This window comes from Podarcis filfolensis (assembly GCF_964270895.1).
Source record: "Podarcis filfolensis genome assembly, chromosome: 17".
Classification (NCBI taxonomy): Eukaryota; Metazoa; Chordata; class Lepidosauria; order Squamata; family Lacertidae; genus Podarcis; species Podarcis filfolensis.
Genome location: NC_139621.1, coordinates 32,684,974 through 32,700,040, shown reverse-complemented (window position 1 = coordinate 32,700,040; position 15,067 = coordinate 32,684,974). Strand labels below are relative to the sequence as shown.

Genomic DNA, 15,067 nt, shown 5'->3' with positions numbered 1-15,067 from the left:
TAATAATACCTACTACGCTTTAATATTCTAGATTCGTCTATTGCTTAGGCAGCTTTCACTTATTTCTTGGGGTAATTTTTTAAAAATGGCTTCAACCATGAACCTGGAAGTCCCGTCCCCACCGCTGATAATGAAATATGTTATCCACCTGCTTATATTCCAATCCTATGCACAGGCCTCCTTTTTATACCTTTTCCCTCCAACCTCATTACTTCCCTTCATCACCATTCAACATGCTCATAGGCTGGTTCTTCTTACTAATTTGATAGTTTAAGCAGGTTTCTGAGAGACCAAGTTAAAACTGTTTGTATAACACTTAACTTTGCAATTTCATAGTTGCGTGTGCAACAAGATGCAAATGATAAAATCATTTAAATTGTACCAGTGTCTGAGTTTATTTTTGGAAACCGCACCATGATTCAAGGTAAATGATCAATCCACCAAATCCAGAAGGCATACAGAGATTCCCTGGCCTAGGACATTCACAACAGCTCTCAACAAATATATGTGTATAATGTGGCATTTTTTTAAAAGGTGGCATTGTGTATGCTCTATAAAGCAATTGGAAGGCACGTTGTAAATCTGCACAGATTAATTAATACAATTGAATGTGTGTGGGAGTGGGGAATAAAAGGTCAAATATCCATGGCACTGGAAAAATCATTTTATTGCAATTACTTAATATAAAGGAGCCAACACCTTTTACTATAATGTCAAGTAAATGTTGAATGGAGAGGGTGGTGCTGTGCCCTAAACCACTGAACCTTTTGGACTTGCTGATCAGAAGGTCAGCGGTTCAAATCTGCATGATGGGGTGACGGTCCCAGCTCCTGCCAACCTAGCAGTTCGAAAGCACACCAGTGCAAGTAGATAAATAGGTACCGCTGTGGCAGGAAGGTTTCCATGCGCTCTGGTTTCCGTCACAGTGTCCCATTGCGCCAGAAGCAGTTTAGTCATGCTGGCCACATGACCCGGAAAGCTGTATGTGGAGAAACGTTGGCCTGAAGTGAGATGAGTGCCACACCCCATAGTCACCTTTGACTGGACTTAACCATCCAGGGTCCTTTACCTTTTACTATAATGTCACTACACATAGATCAAGCTGCTGCTAAAAGGCCAGGTTCTTTTTAAAAAACCTCCACTGTTCACAACCTTAACTGAATCATACAGTGCATTGCACAGCTGAGTAATAGATTGCATCATATATGTCTGTTGTGCTTCCTTCATGGATTTGTGCAAGTATAGCCCTGCCTACAACATCTCAAGCCACAGTGTGCTGAATGTGTGTAAGGTGCCACAAGACTCCAGCTTGCTTGCCAGCAAACAACCACAATAATAATCCATTATTACTGGGGAACTTTTCCCGTGTCCAGACCCGTGTTCCTCAAACTTGGGTCGCCGGCTGCCGATGGACTACAACGCCCATCACCCGTGACGATTGGTCTTGCTAGAAAGGGATCATGGGAGTTGTAGTCCAACAAGAGTTGGGGACCCTGTAAGCGGCCTTTGTTTATTGACACTGACTCACCGGAAGAGACGATACACTCTAATGTACACCCTGCACAAGCCCATTGGTTCCCGGCTGCTGCTTGCTTTGCCTCGCCTCCCATGGCCAGCAGAGCCAATGAGAGGAGAGGAGCTTCTCCAGCCAGCGAATAGGATTGCCGGGCGACGGGCGGAATGGCCAATCATCCCATCGCCTTGTCGGATGACCCTCCAGTCGCGAAAGGCGGGCGACAAAATCCCGCCCCCCCCTCCAACTGCGAGGCGGTTAAAACACCGTTGCGCCGTCGAGAAGGTTCGATCCTTGAAGAAGGCAGCAGCCGCGAGCCGGTTAGGGAACCAATCAGAGACGCGGAGAGCGCCGACGCCACAGCCGCTGAGAGAGAAGACTCGTCGGCGGACGCGCCGCGATGGTGGCGCCGCTGAGGCTGCCGCTGCTCCTGCCGCTGTTGGTGGTGCTGACGGGGAGCGAGCTGGCGTGGGGCTGGGCCCAGCAGGGTAAGGCCAGGCCGGAGCGGCGGACGGGTGGGGAAGGGGGAAGGGCCACAGTATCCTGTCAGAGGCTACTGTCGTCAGTCTTGACAGGGAAATAGGGCCTCCAGGTTCAAGAGCAGTTTACCTCAGAAACGCCTTCGGTGCGGGAGGGCGGCTCTCTCGGAGCCCTGCTTGCTTGGGAGTTTCCTGGTTTGGCAGGCAGAAGTGGGACCGGCCACGCCGAAGGTGTCTCTTCTTGGCATGTCGGGGCGTCCAAAGGTGACAGCCCTTTCCGCCCAAGGGGGCATTTGTAATTTGAATTTGATGCCTGAGCTTGGTCGTTTCCCACTTGCCTCTACATCCCCTTTTTCCTCCTGCGACTGGTGGTGGGTGTGGTTGCAAGCCTGAGGCATGGGCTGTGTTGCTTTTGTTGACAAAGGCATTGGATTGCAGAGGGCTGGGACCAGATGCCGTTTTACAATGTGTTGGATTAGGGAGTTACTGGGTTGTTTGCATTTTATTTTTATTATGTATTTCATGTTTTTAAATTGCAATTTTATCTTGTGAAATATCTGAGTCCTGCAGGTATGGGGCAGTATACAAATTTAGTAGTAAGTAATAGTAATAAGGGAAGTAGTAATGAGGGACACGGGTGGCGCTGTGGGTTAAACCACAGATCCTATGACTTGCCAATCAGAAGGTCGGCGGTTCGAATCCCCACAATGGGGTGAGCTCCCGTTGCTCGGTCCCTGCTCCTGCCAACCTAGCAGTTCGAAAGCACGTCAAAGTGCAAGTAGATAAATAGGTACCGCTCCGGTGGGAAGGTAAACGGCGTTTCCGTGCGCTGCTCTGGTTCGCCAGAAGCGGCTTAGTCATGCTGGCCACATGACCCGGAAGCTGTACGCCGGCTCCCTCGGCCAATAAAGCGAGATGAGCGCCGCAACCCCAGAGTCGGTCACGACTGGACCTAATGGTCAGGTGTCCCTTTACCTTTACCTTAGTAGTAATAAATGGCCCACAGAGCCCCTTCAACTCAACAGTACTATGATTCTATGAATTAATGAATGAAATGACAGATGAAGGCTCCGAGGCAGTTTGTCTCTGAATATGACGGGGTTTTGGGGTGCGGGTGGGGGAGAGAAATAAACAGGAGAGCAGTTGCCTTTTTGTAAGAGTTCCAGAATCATCTGACTGGTCACTAAGTGAATATTTGGTGTGATCCAACAAGTGTCTTTTCATATTCTCAGTAACTGTGGTGCCAACATGGAAACCTTCCTATTCAGCAACAGTATCTCTCTGCATACTAATCACTAGTCAGACCAGGGGAAAGCTGTAGCTTTCAGAGGCATCTTATGAATAAGGTAGTGGGCTAATTGGACCTCAGTGTAACAGCCCAATGCTGTGAATTTCATCGACTTTGGAATTCAGATCCAGTGTGCTCCAGTTTGGTGGGCTTTATTCGCATGTAATTGTAGATAGGATTGTAAATTAAATGGAACCTCCATGTCCAAACACTATATATATTTGATTATTACTATGCTGGGCAAATAGAAAATAAGAGACATACACTATCTTGCTTACTGAGATTTCAGAAGCACCTGGCTGACAGATATTGGAAGCAAAATACTTGACAATATGGAACAGCCTTTCTCAAACTTGGTCCCCCAGATGTTGTCGGACTACAACTCCCATAACCCCTAGTTACCAGGACGAGTGGTCCAGGATGATGGCTGTTGGTAGTCCAACAACAATTGGGGATCCAAGTTTGAGAAAGGCAGATATGGGGTATTGGCATGATCCAGCAAGGCAGTGCTTTCCTGTCCTCCAGTAATTATGCATCAGCATATATGTAGAGCATAAGAAAAGAAAATCCTTTTTTCTGTGCTTAGTTTTCAGACACTAGAGAGCTTTGTAATATTATTTGTTAACTCAGTATTTGGGATTGTCATAGGCAGCTGGGAAATATTGGGAAAATGGTAACAGGAATTATTCTACTGAGAAGTTATCTGTTGGCTTTTAGTGATTATCCTGGATTTTTTTTAAAAAAGAAAAGTCTGCATTCCTATTTTTGCCTAGTGTTTCTCAATCTATTTTTGTACTCCCCCATTCTTCCAGATAAAATTTTGTTGCGAGAAATCCAAGCCCTGACACTCTACCCAGGCAGGTTTACAAATTATCGGCGGACATCTCCAGTTCCCCAGTTGCACTGTACTGGCGGCTCAGCTGGATGTGCAGCGTACACCCCCGAGGTCGTCCAGTGTTACAACAAAGGCTGGGATGGCTACGATGTACAGGTATAGTTACTTGGGAATCTGTATAAATTAATTAATCCTGGTGTTGGGGTGAGAAAATGCTGTATGTTCCCTTGATAAGGCATACAAAGGAATGTTCCCTTGATAGGGCAAAATGGCCAGGACTTAGGGAGGATGAGCCATTGATGCTTCTATTTGCAGCCAGATGTAGGAGGTAAAAAACAGATTGAGAGAAGCTAGCTCCTCTACAAAGTGGGTCCATATTACTTTCAAGAGAAATTTGGAGACCCAATCAGTGTTCCGGTGCTATTAAAGAGTACTTCTGTTTGACAGTCTTCCCCAAGCCACTTTGTGAATCCTGTTAAGTGGGTAAAGACATGTTTCCCTCATTAATGGGACTCTGAAAATACCAGCTTTTATAAAAACTGAATTGTAATAAAAATTCCCTGAACAAGATTGTTGACCAACCTGCTTCCTCAGTCACAAGAATGAATTAGTAGAATATTTTGAAGTCTTCAATAACAAGTAGACTGACGATTCTAATCTGAATGTTATATGAGTAAACTCCATAAGGATAATTCTTTATTGCATTGCATTCTTTAAAGTAATTATATTTTTAATCCTGGAAGATTGAACTCTTTAGGCCAAAAATACAGTAAGTACTGTTTTTGTTTTCTTTTTTGTAATTGGACAATGCATTGTGCCAAGTCATTAGGAAATAGAGACTTACTGTAGTTCCTTACCAAAGGGATGTGACTTCTAAAGGGCATATTCATTTCTGGCTCGCTTTTTTATCTCAGACAGTGAAGAAGCTGACACAGAATGTTTGAGATGCATGCTACTTCACTCTGAACAAAAGTTTTGACACTCCCTCTGCCAACTTTTGTTTAAAACTTTAAACATTAAAAATAATAAAAATGACATGCTGTTTTAATCTTTTGAGGATACATGCATCCTATTAAATTTAAAAATCCCTAGGGATAAACAAAAAGTACTATGTATATGCAGTCAAACAGTTGGTGTTGACTGCTACAGAACTCAGGGAATACATGTTTAAAGTCTTATTACAAGGAATGTGGTCCAATTTTATTTAGTGTTACTTTCTTGTGAAATTCCTTTTGAGAACTTGCTCCCAATCTGCAGGAAACAGAAATGCTGTGTATGTTACACTGTTTTTAAATAACATTATTGGTGAGATCCACGGTCATGTGAGCAGAAGTCCTTTCATATGACAGGACTTCTCCTTCTCTCCCTGTATGCTCAGTCAGATCTCCATAAGGTCATCTAGCATACATTTAAGGGGCAGGGAGGGGGAGTCCATGGATATCTAGTCCACTTGTGGACAGGCACATTGGTATCTGTAGTTTATTTTATTCTACTTAAAAGGAAGCAAAAATAACAAATGATGTTTCCTTTTTCAGTGGGAGTGTAAAGCACACATGGATATTTCATATCGCTTTGGAAAAATCGAAGTAAGCTGTGAAGGCTACGATTACCCGGATGACCCTTACATATTAAAAGGATCATGTGGCTTGGAGTACACATTAGAATTAACCAAGGAAGGACAGCAGAAAGCGAATTCCTTTGGTGGGAGTTACTATTCCACAACATCTCATGATTCATTAGGCTCAGGTGCTGGAGTGATCCTCTTAATATTATTTGTGGGCCTTGTTTACGGCGTCTACAAGCTGTTCCTCTGTGATAACCGGCCACAACATGGTTTCTCTCACGGTGATGGTTATCCAGGAACCTATGGGCAGGATAATCGAAGTCCCCCTCCACCAGGATTTAAATCAGACTTCACACCTCCTCCAGGATTTAAATCAGACTTCACAGGTAAAGTTCTCTCTTGTATATGACAATAGGAACACAGGCATTGAGAGATCTTGTCCAAAGCTGGACAGCAAGTAGTACTGCATTGTAGAATTTTGTTCATTTCTTGTTCTCAGTCCTCAGGTCTGTAAAAGACATTATTATATTCTGTAGAACTTCATTCTTATGACAGTTCCTTCTACTCTTGATTTGACATTTTATTCTAAACCAAAAGGGTGGGAAACAGTAATCCTATGAGAGGGTAAGAGGATATGAAATAGAGTATGCCACTCATGTGGGCCTGAGCTCTCATCTTCTACCAGTCTGCAATGCAGAAGGAGATCAGCATGGATGCTTCATTGCTTGTAGGTGTGGCTTGCTTTCTGTAGATAATCTTTTCTATACCCTCTTTGTTACTACCTCTATATTTATAACTATTTGTGGCAAGATGTGTGGCTGGTAGTGATGCAGGTATATTATGTTGTCACTGTACTGTCTTTCAAATCTCAAGTCAATGAAATGGAGTAGAGTAACCTCAGAAGGTCAAAGAATGATTAAGAATGACTACATTGCATCTTGGAAATAATAAACACAAGGTTTTATTAGCAGATCCTGAGTCAATAAAAAGAAGGCATCAAACAAACTGGAAAGCTTGTTGGTAGTACCTGTTCTGCTAATATTGCAGGTCCCATTGTACTACAGTAGTAGTAGTAGTAGTAGTAGTAGTAGTAGTAGTAGTAATACACTGTCCACCTGGCTGGGTTGCCCCAAAACATCAAACATTAAGAGCAGCTTATTAGGAAGTAACCCCCAGTGGCATCTCCGGATCTACTTTTAAATAAACATATTTGAGATCAGGCTGTTAGAAATTTTAAAAGACCCTTCAGTTTCTAGCAATGGGGACCCAGTGTTGGCTGACATAGCAGTGATGCTTTTTTAAATAAATAAATAAATTTGGAGTCTCTTGTTAACTGTAGCATCATGATGATTTGCATGTATAATTAACATCAGATGAATTGCCTTCATATTACCCATTGTGAATCTGGAAGCATTACATAACAGTATTTATGAGTGTGCATGTGTGAACTGTTAGTGTAGTTCCCCTTCATTCCTTCAGAGTTTTTAAGCTGACCTTGATTCAACGTCTGAAATAATTTGAGAGCCTTGATCTTGAGTGACATTCCAAAGCAAATAGCCCTCTGGTAACTTCTTCAACATAACAGCACTGCTTCTGTTTCAAAGATTGTTTAATCTAAATCTATATAATTTTATTTGGATTAAGGTGATGCTGGTGGCTCGTATTCTGGTTCAAATTCAAACTCAAACTCAGGGCCAGGATTTTGGACTGGGTTAGGTGCTGGAGGGCTACTGGGATACCTGGCAGGCAACCAAAGGTAAGCTCTAAGACTATCTACCTTGTTTTCTCTTGGCAACAATACTTTCTGGCCCTGGTGGGTGATATATTTACATAAAATGTGTGAGAGGTGAAAGGAATGGCGTTCCCAAGGACAAGAAACCAAAGTGAGAGATTGTCTTCTACATGCAACATCCGATAATTTATCTATTCAATTTTTAAAGTTTTGATTAACCATTCTTTAATTAGGGGAATAACTGGAATTTTCTGATGTATAGCTAAAACAATCATCAGTATATTCAAAATCAATCACGAGCCCTAACATCTATAGTAAAATTAATCCCTAAGGCCAAAAACTTCAAGAATCTGTTTTTATCCCATTTGGAATATATATTTTCCAGAGATGCATAAAATCTGCAGTATTTATATTGCATTTCCAGCATTTGATATGATATGATTTGTAATATTTGTAATATTTTATTAAGCATGCTACAGCTTCAAAAGGAAAAAATGCTTTAAAGTTCTGAGAAATATTTATCTCGTACTTGAAGTGCTGCTTCTCTGTACATAGTGATCCAGCCTGTAGTCACTTGGAGACTTTATTATAGTAGCCATGAAGGAGTTAGGTTGTGTGCAAAGTATTCTTCAGGGCCACAGTCTGGAAACTAGATTGGCCACCAGAGAATACAGAAATCGGCTATCCTTGATACAATGCTCTTTTAATTAGGCTCCTTGCTTTGCAGTTGCATAACATTGCATCATTCAGTGAAGAAATTCCTGCTACCCTGTTTATAGTAAAGCAGCAGCTTCAAGAGAACTGAGGTGTTAAATGGTGGTCTTTGCTTTCAAATAACAGAATATTTCAAATACTAAAAATTCTTAAATTGTGTTTTGCTTGTTGCATATTATCTTTTGTTTTGGGGAGTTCTAAAAAACAAAAAGGAGAGGGGTACATTTGAAAATAAATATAAAATAATTCAAAGGTCAAGTTACTATAAATCGTATTTAAGCTGGTCTTCCTTCTTTCTAACATAAGCGTCTAATATTTGTCTTGCATTCCTGTGGCCTGCCTATTCCAATATACAACTACTGTACAGTAATGTTTCTTCAGTTTTGTTTGTTATGAACTAGGATTCGTTTGTTATGAACTAGCTACTTTCCATTACCAGATCCAGGTATAATTCTGTTAATTACCGGTACTTATTTGATCTCCAGCTCCTCTTAGCTCATCTTACATTCCAGGTTATTCCTTCCCAGCCTCTGGTTTCTTTGGCTCCTTTTGCTTATCAAGCCTCCCTTTTCTCTCCATTTCCCTTTGTGCTTTCCCCCACATAATTGTTTTGTAGTATAGTTGATTAACTGCTGCTTGAAAAGGAATGAAATTTAAGTAACAGCTTATCAGTGCTCAGTTATCAGTGCAAAACACAGCCAAGATCCCAGCCCATGTAAATCAGAGGAAAAAGGAAGTTGATGACAACTCAGTAACCATGTTAAGTCTCTTTCTTTAAAAAAAGAAAAAAGGCTTAAGATTCTTATTTAAGTGAGTTTGAACAATTTGTTTTGGCATTTTCCTGCAATGTTTAGTTATTTTTAGTATTTGCCAAGAACTCACTGAGCACAGCCTTCTAGTTTGCTTTTGTACAGACACTTTATTTCTTAGGTTCTTAGGTAATACTATTATTTACACTGGCTGTGTGACCTTGGTTTTGCACTGAATCTAAAAGACTTCTGAGTATTTGATGCTGTTGTTTATATCTCTGCAAACTATTGTGGTGGTTCTGCCTTGATTAACATGTTAAGAGACTAGATAAAATCCCAAAGCTACTCATTGGAATTACTGTCTTCTGGCAAGATTAACCCTGTTCTGTGCAGGCAACAGGTTCCTCTAAGCTGAAGCTAAGCTTGTTTCTTTGGACAGTTTTTATTAAGAGTTACATTGGTGGATTTAGGGGTGTTCATCAACTTCCTGTGTTTGAAAATTAATAAAGTGCTCAGTACCATCCTTGGCAATCTTGTTCTTTGTTAAATTGAAGTATTATTTTAATGGAACCATAGGAAAGTTTACTTGTAATTTGTTGCTGTTAGGAACTAGAAAGCTGCTTTATATGTCAGACCTACCTCTGTATTCCCAACACTGACTGGTAGCATATTTCTAGGGTTTGAGGCAGGGTTCTCTCCCAGCCCTACCTCGGGATGCTGGATATAGAATCTGCCACTGTGCTATGGCTCTTTCCAAAATTACTGAATATCCACTTGCATATATAAATGTGTTTTTCCTATGGCGACCTTTTTAAAAGAAAGGGGTGGTTTCTGGGTTTACAGTGCCTTTGTTGCTGGTGAGTTTCACATTATATGACCTTCCACTTTAAAAAAAACCAGACTCCTTATAGACTTTTTGCCTGAAAAAGAAAGTGAACATGTGATACCTGGGTTTAAGGATTGAAGAAAATAATTGGTTTATAGAAAGTGTAATTGTAGGGTGTTAACCTTACAGTGGATGTTTGGAATAATTTTCTATATATAGTTAACAGACAAAGAATCAGCAGTTCTTTTTTCTTTTCTTAATTTTGAATTGTTTTTATTTAGATTAGTTTTGTTTTTGCTTTTTTGATACAAAGGTTCATATCAAACGTCCAATATATTTTTAATTTTCTTTCAAACTTTAATAAAATCTATAGGGGGAAAATATTTTACCTCCCCACTTCTATACTAGCTTATCTGTTTCTTTAAACATTTATATTACTACTGCTATTGCATGTGGTGGGGAAATGACATTTGTCACTAAAATAGTTTAAATAGTTTAATCGATTTCTCCCCACCACAGGTCATCTACGTATAACCGATATTCACCTTACCATAATACGTGGGCTGGTCCAACTGCTCCACCTCCTACATTTGGTGCTTCAAACAGCTCTTCAACGTCTTATGCAGGGACAAAGTCCACCTCAGGTAAGTTATAAGCCATGTTATCTTTATTTTCCTGGTGAACCTCAGGGGCGGTGACTTTAATCACTTCACTGCAGTCCAGAGAAATTGATTGCATTTAATTCCTGTTTAATTTTAATTTTGTTTTTTCATGATATTTTTATTTTATTTGCATTATTACATTCAGTTACACATTTTAACATTCTTGGCAATACATTCCAAATTATTGTTTTCAATACTATATGTGTAAATCTCTATGTTTATATATTTTCCTTATTCCTATCCGTGACTTCCCTCCACCACTTTACAGCTTCTCATATAGTTCTCATATAGTTTTCTCATACAGTTTTCTCATATATTCTTCCACACATTCCCATTCTGTAATGTAATTCCTGTTTAAATCTTTGGGGGTAGATAAGTGACAAGTCATCTGCCTCATTTTTCATAGGATTTAGGCTTAGTTTTCACCAAGCTGATAAACTTGTATGGACTGTACAACATAATGTAGGAGAAGGCACACATAATTTAATACTCTCCCATATTACTGCCTCGCATCTGGCATATAGAAAATTTGTGTATTAAAATATGCGAGTAGAACGGCTTTCCACCTATTTTCAAAAGGTCTTGTCTTATGTGTACAGTATTTACTCAAATGGAGTTCTATTAAACATTGTAATAGATGAGAGAGGATACACCCACACACCACACAACACATTTGTAGTAATGTTTAATTGTTTATTGGTGGTTGTTGTTATATATATTTCTTCCTTGCCTTTTTCTCTGACAGTGACTTAAGGCCACTTACAGATAAAATAAGAACAGTTGAAAACAAAGGGTAGGGGGGATAATTTAAAAACAAGTAAACATTAATAGAATTTATGTATATAATATAAAATGATTTCTTCAATTTGTTCTTAAAAGTATTACCCATTGACTGATCATCTTTCTCTTTCTCTCTTAGGTTTTGGAGGCACAAAAAGGAGATAAAGTTCCTGATCTGCTTGAGTGTGTGAATAAAAACAACTTTCCAGCAATTCTTTAAAATTCTTTCCAACAATTTTGAAACCTGTTTTAGGTTTGGCTTTGTAAAAGTTCATCTTTGGATTCAGTTACACATATGTGTATTCGAGTTTGAACTTTAATATATAGTTTTAGATTTCAGGAGTTGTTTTGGATAATTGCTTAGAATAGAAAAACAAGAAACGGACACAAATTCTTTCTGAAACCATTAAGTCCCAGTGAAAACAATGGTACATTTCTGAGTAAACCATAATTTACAATGGGCAACATTTTTTTAAAAAACCCAAAATAAAGAGCATGAAGAAATACTATTACAGCAGGTTGAAAGCAGCATGAAGGCGCGAATCTTCTCATTAAACTTGTTCCAAAATGTTACAAAAAATACCCATTTCCACATAAACCATAATCATAGTAACTATTGTACCAAATTTTCTCTATCCATTCAGATATAGTGAGAGATATGCTTTTCCCCCTCCCCAATTTTTAGCTGTTATAATCTTAGTAGCAGTTATAGTATAAGGTTAAATTCTATTTCTTGATCATTTTGCGGAAAAACATCTTTTAGATTCGTTCCTTCCAAATAAAAAGGTTCTGCAGTGGGACAAAAAGTTCTTCTTAGTGCCAGAAGCATCTGTACTTCTTGACGAGCTTGTAACAGAACCCCCCATCAGTCAACCTTGAAACAAGGGACAGATTTCAAAGTAGCCCCCACTATAGGGGGGGAGGAGGATAGAGAAGTGTGGGTGAGAGAGAGAGAAAGACAGAGAGAGAGAGAGAGAGAAGGACCTTTCTGGATAGTTATCTTTATGCCTGATAAGTAAAAAATGGAAGTGAAAGTTTGAGAATTCCAGTTTGCTTTCTGGGGATAATAACATGGAAATAACAATCGGGATAACAACTAGGAAATGGCATATCTACATCCTTGAAAAAAACTGCTTTAGCTTGTTTTTATTTGGTTTTGGGGTGAAAACACAAGAATAGACATGCATGGGGTTTTAAAAGTCAGTCAGTCTTATTTGGTTTGCATTCAACTTAGTCATAGTTTGAGTAGACCCACTGAAATCAGTGGATTCAATTGGCTACAACCCATTGAGTTCAGTGGAGCTTGTTTCCAGGTATACATACAATTGTAGACCTTGACCCTAACCAGTTCCGGTCATAGGCCACTAGTACATAGAATCACAGAACTGTAGAGTTGGAAGGGGTCCCAAGGGTCATCTAGCCCAACCCCCTGCAATGCAAGAATCACATTAGTTGTACACAGTAATATATCATCAAATGACATATCCAGCCAGTTCACCTAGATAAGCACCATAATGTGGATTTCATCAACATCAGGTCCTTGTCCTACCCACATGATGCTGACACAAAGCCCTACACTAGAACTAGACAACAGAACGAAAGAACAATCTCTCCCCCACTCCCTTTCCCCCTCAACCGCAAGATGTCTATGACAAAAATGTATTTCACTAAAGGCAAACGAACTGTGAAAACGACTTATGAATGCAAAGTGGAGACGATAGGTGTACCTTTCCCTGTTTTTCTGTTTGTTTTGTAACAAAAAAAAAACTTTAATTAAAAACTAGTTTAAAAAAATCAGGTCCTTGTGCAGAATACAACTTCCCTGTAAGTTATCTCCCTTGCTGCATCAGAGGGCTATCTTTTCATATGGTAGAATTTGGGTGCGATAATAGACTTTGTACATGTGTTCATTGATATCTTCCTTCATGCCCTTCATTCTGCTGAATATAATTATATGTTCCTTGTGCACAACCTTTTACTCTTATTGAGAGTACAGTTGTGACTGTTGTCTTGGTTCTCCTTCCACTCCTGTGAGGGGGAGAAAAACCCAAAATGTCTGCATTGTAAAAATCTTCATTCTTTGGATTTAAGACTGTGTCAAAGTAACTGATTTCTTCATTTAATAACTCCTTTAACACTAGAGACAGTGGCTAATGGAATAGGTATATGAAATCATAAGAACTGGATTAATTTAATTGAAAAATCCATTGTCCTGCATTAAATTGACAGCCATTCTTTAAAAAAACACTATAGATTTGATAGTTGTGATCTTCTGGATGGTTGCTTATAAGCTGCTTTCCTATGTGGAAAAGAATAATGTATTGAATGGAGATAGTGGAACTGGCTTGGTTTGCACATAATGTTAAGTCAAAGGTTGGCTTAGTGTGAATGAACAGACATGCAGGTACACAGCAAAAAATGCAGCTGATTTGTTTCTCCCCTGGTCCTGCTGTTGCTGTACTACCCAGAACTGAGCCATGGTTGGGTTTAGCATTACTGATGATCTAGTCCACTCTGCATTTTTTCCATTGATCAGACATCTAACATGTAACAGTAAAGAGAATGGGTTTGGAACTCTGCCTCTGTATTGTTGCCTTTTATTCAGCAGTTTCCATGCTCTCTTTTTGCTGTATGTTTAACTCAGTAAATAAGCACAGTTGACAAATAATAAGCAGCAAACGTTGAAATAAAATGCAGAACTGTTAATATGTGCAAAGCTAAAACTGAGTAAAGGAAATTATTCTTTTTTCACTACAGAATTTTGAACATGTGGGGAACATGTGGAGCTTTATTTAGGAAGCCAGGCCCTCACAGGCTCTCCTTTTGCTTCTGTCCTGTGTATCTTCACATACCCATGGGGTCCAGACTGGTGGTTACTGACATGGAATGAGACCTTGGGGTTTTAGCAGATACCTCTGTTAAGATGTTGACCCAGGGTGTGGCAGATATGCAAAAGGTGAATTCCATGGTAGGGTTCATTAGGAAAGGGATTGAAAACTGTAACCTTATTAGACTTTACCGACTTGTGGGGTCTGCGTTGCTCCCGGGAGGGAGAAAGGAAGTCAAATGACACAGAGGTTGATTCAGAGAGTTTATTCTGCTCTCCAGATAGCAGAAGGCACTTGCGTGGTCAGTTCACAGCAAGTCCAAAGAAATTAGAAATTTCATGCAGTATATATATCCTCCAGGCACCCTCTAGGAGAAGGAAAACTCTTATCCTAACCCTTCACTGACTTGTGGGATGTCTTTAGAAGAAAAGGCTAAGGAGTAAACCCTACCACTATTCTAATGCCTCAGCTGCAAGAAATCATGTCTTTCCCCTATCGGTCTCTACAGCAGGCGCTGTAACTCTCCAACGGTTTGACTTCTCCCCAGAAGGGGCACTCTTCCATTATCTCATGAGACAGATGGATGCCAGCCAAACACAATTCTATGAGACCATGCTTGAATTACCTTGTACAGTTCTGGTCTGTCTCCATGAAAGGCAACTTCACAGATATATTCGTATTTACCATGATTAGGCCAATCAAGTTTCTCTTTGCAGTGGCTATGATTTACCTACCAAAATAGCTGCATCGTTCTACAGTTAGCATTTGAGCTCCTTTGGAAGGGGTGATATAAATTGAATAAATAGCACTAAGAGTGATGAGAGCTCACTAGCATTATTTCTAACATATAGAAAAGAGGAAGAGAATACAAGGACTGCCTTCTTTCTCCACTTCTTCCTTGGTCTGGTCTACCTTTAAGCCCTATTCTGGTAAACCAGTCTAGCTGAGACATACAATGGTTTAGATCCTAAGATACTTAAATGGAAGGAAGTTCATTGGGGGAAAGTTTCTTGTTCCCTTCCTGGAGTCACCCACACATCTAAAGTCTGTGGAATTGTCCGCAATTTGAGCTATTTATTTACCGTAAATAGGGATCG

At 39.9% G+C, this 15,067-nt stretch overlaps 1 protein-coding gene across 2 annotated transcripts; it reads left to right on the top strand.

Annotated features, from left to right (window-relative positions):
• Window positions 1-1,708: 1,708 nt before the first annotated feature.
• SARAF (store-operated calcium entry associated regulatory factor) lies at window positions 1,709-11,948 on the top strand. 2 transcript variants are annotated; one of them, XM_083593928.1, is made up of 7 exons: window positions 1,756-2,001; window positions 4,093-4,271; window positions 5,651-6,065; window positions 7,324-7,435; window positions 10,220-10,344; window positions 11,282-11,343; window positions 11,800-11,948. In XM_083593928.1, exons 1-6 carry the CDS (start codon window positions 1,914-1,916, stop codon window positions 11,305-11,307), a joined length of 945 nt encoding a protein of 314 aa, XP_083450054.1. In that variant the 5' UTR covers window positions 1,756-1,913; the 3' UTR covers window positions 11,308-11,343; window positions 11,800-11,948. The 2 variants fall into 2 exon arrangements, with proteins under 2 accessions (XP_083450053.1, XP_083450054.1); XM_083593927.1 differs by lacking the exon at window positions 11,800-11,948 and having other exon boundaries at window positions 1,709-2,001; window positions 11,282-11,612.
• Window positions 11,949-15,067: the final 3,119 nt, after the last annotated feature.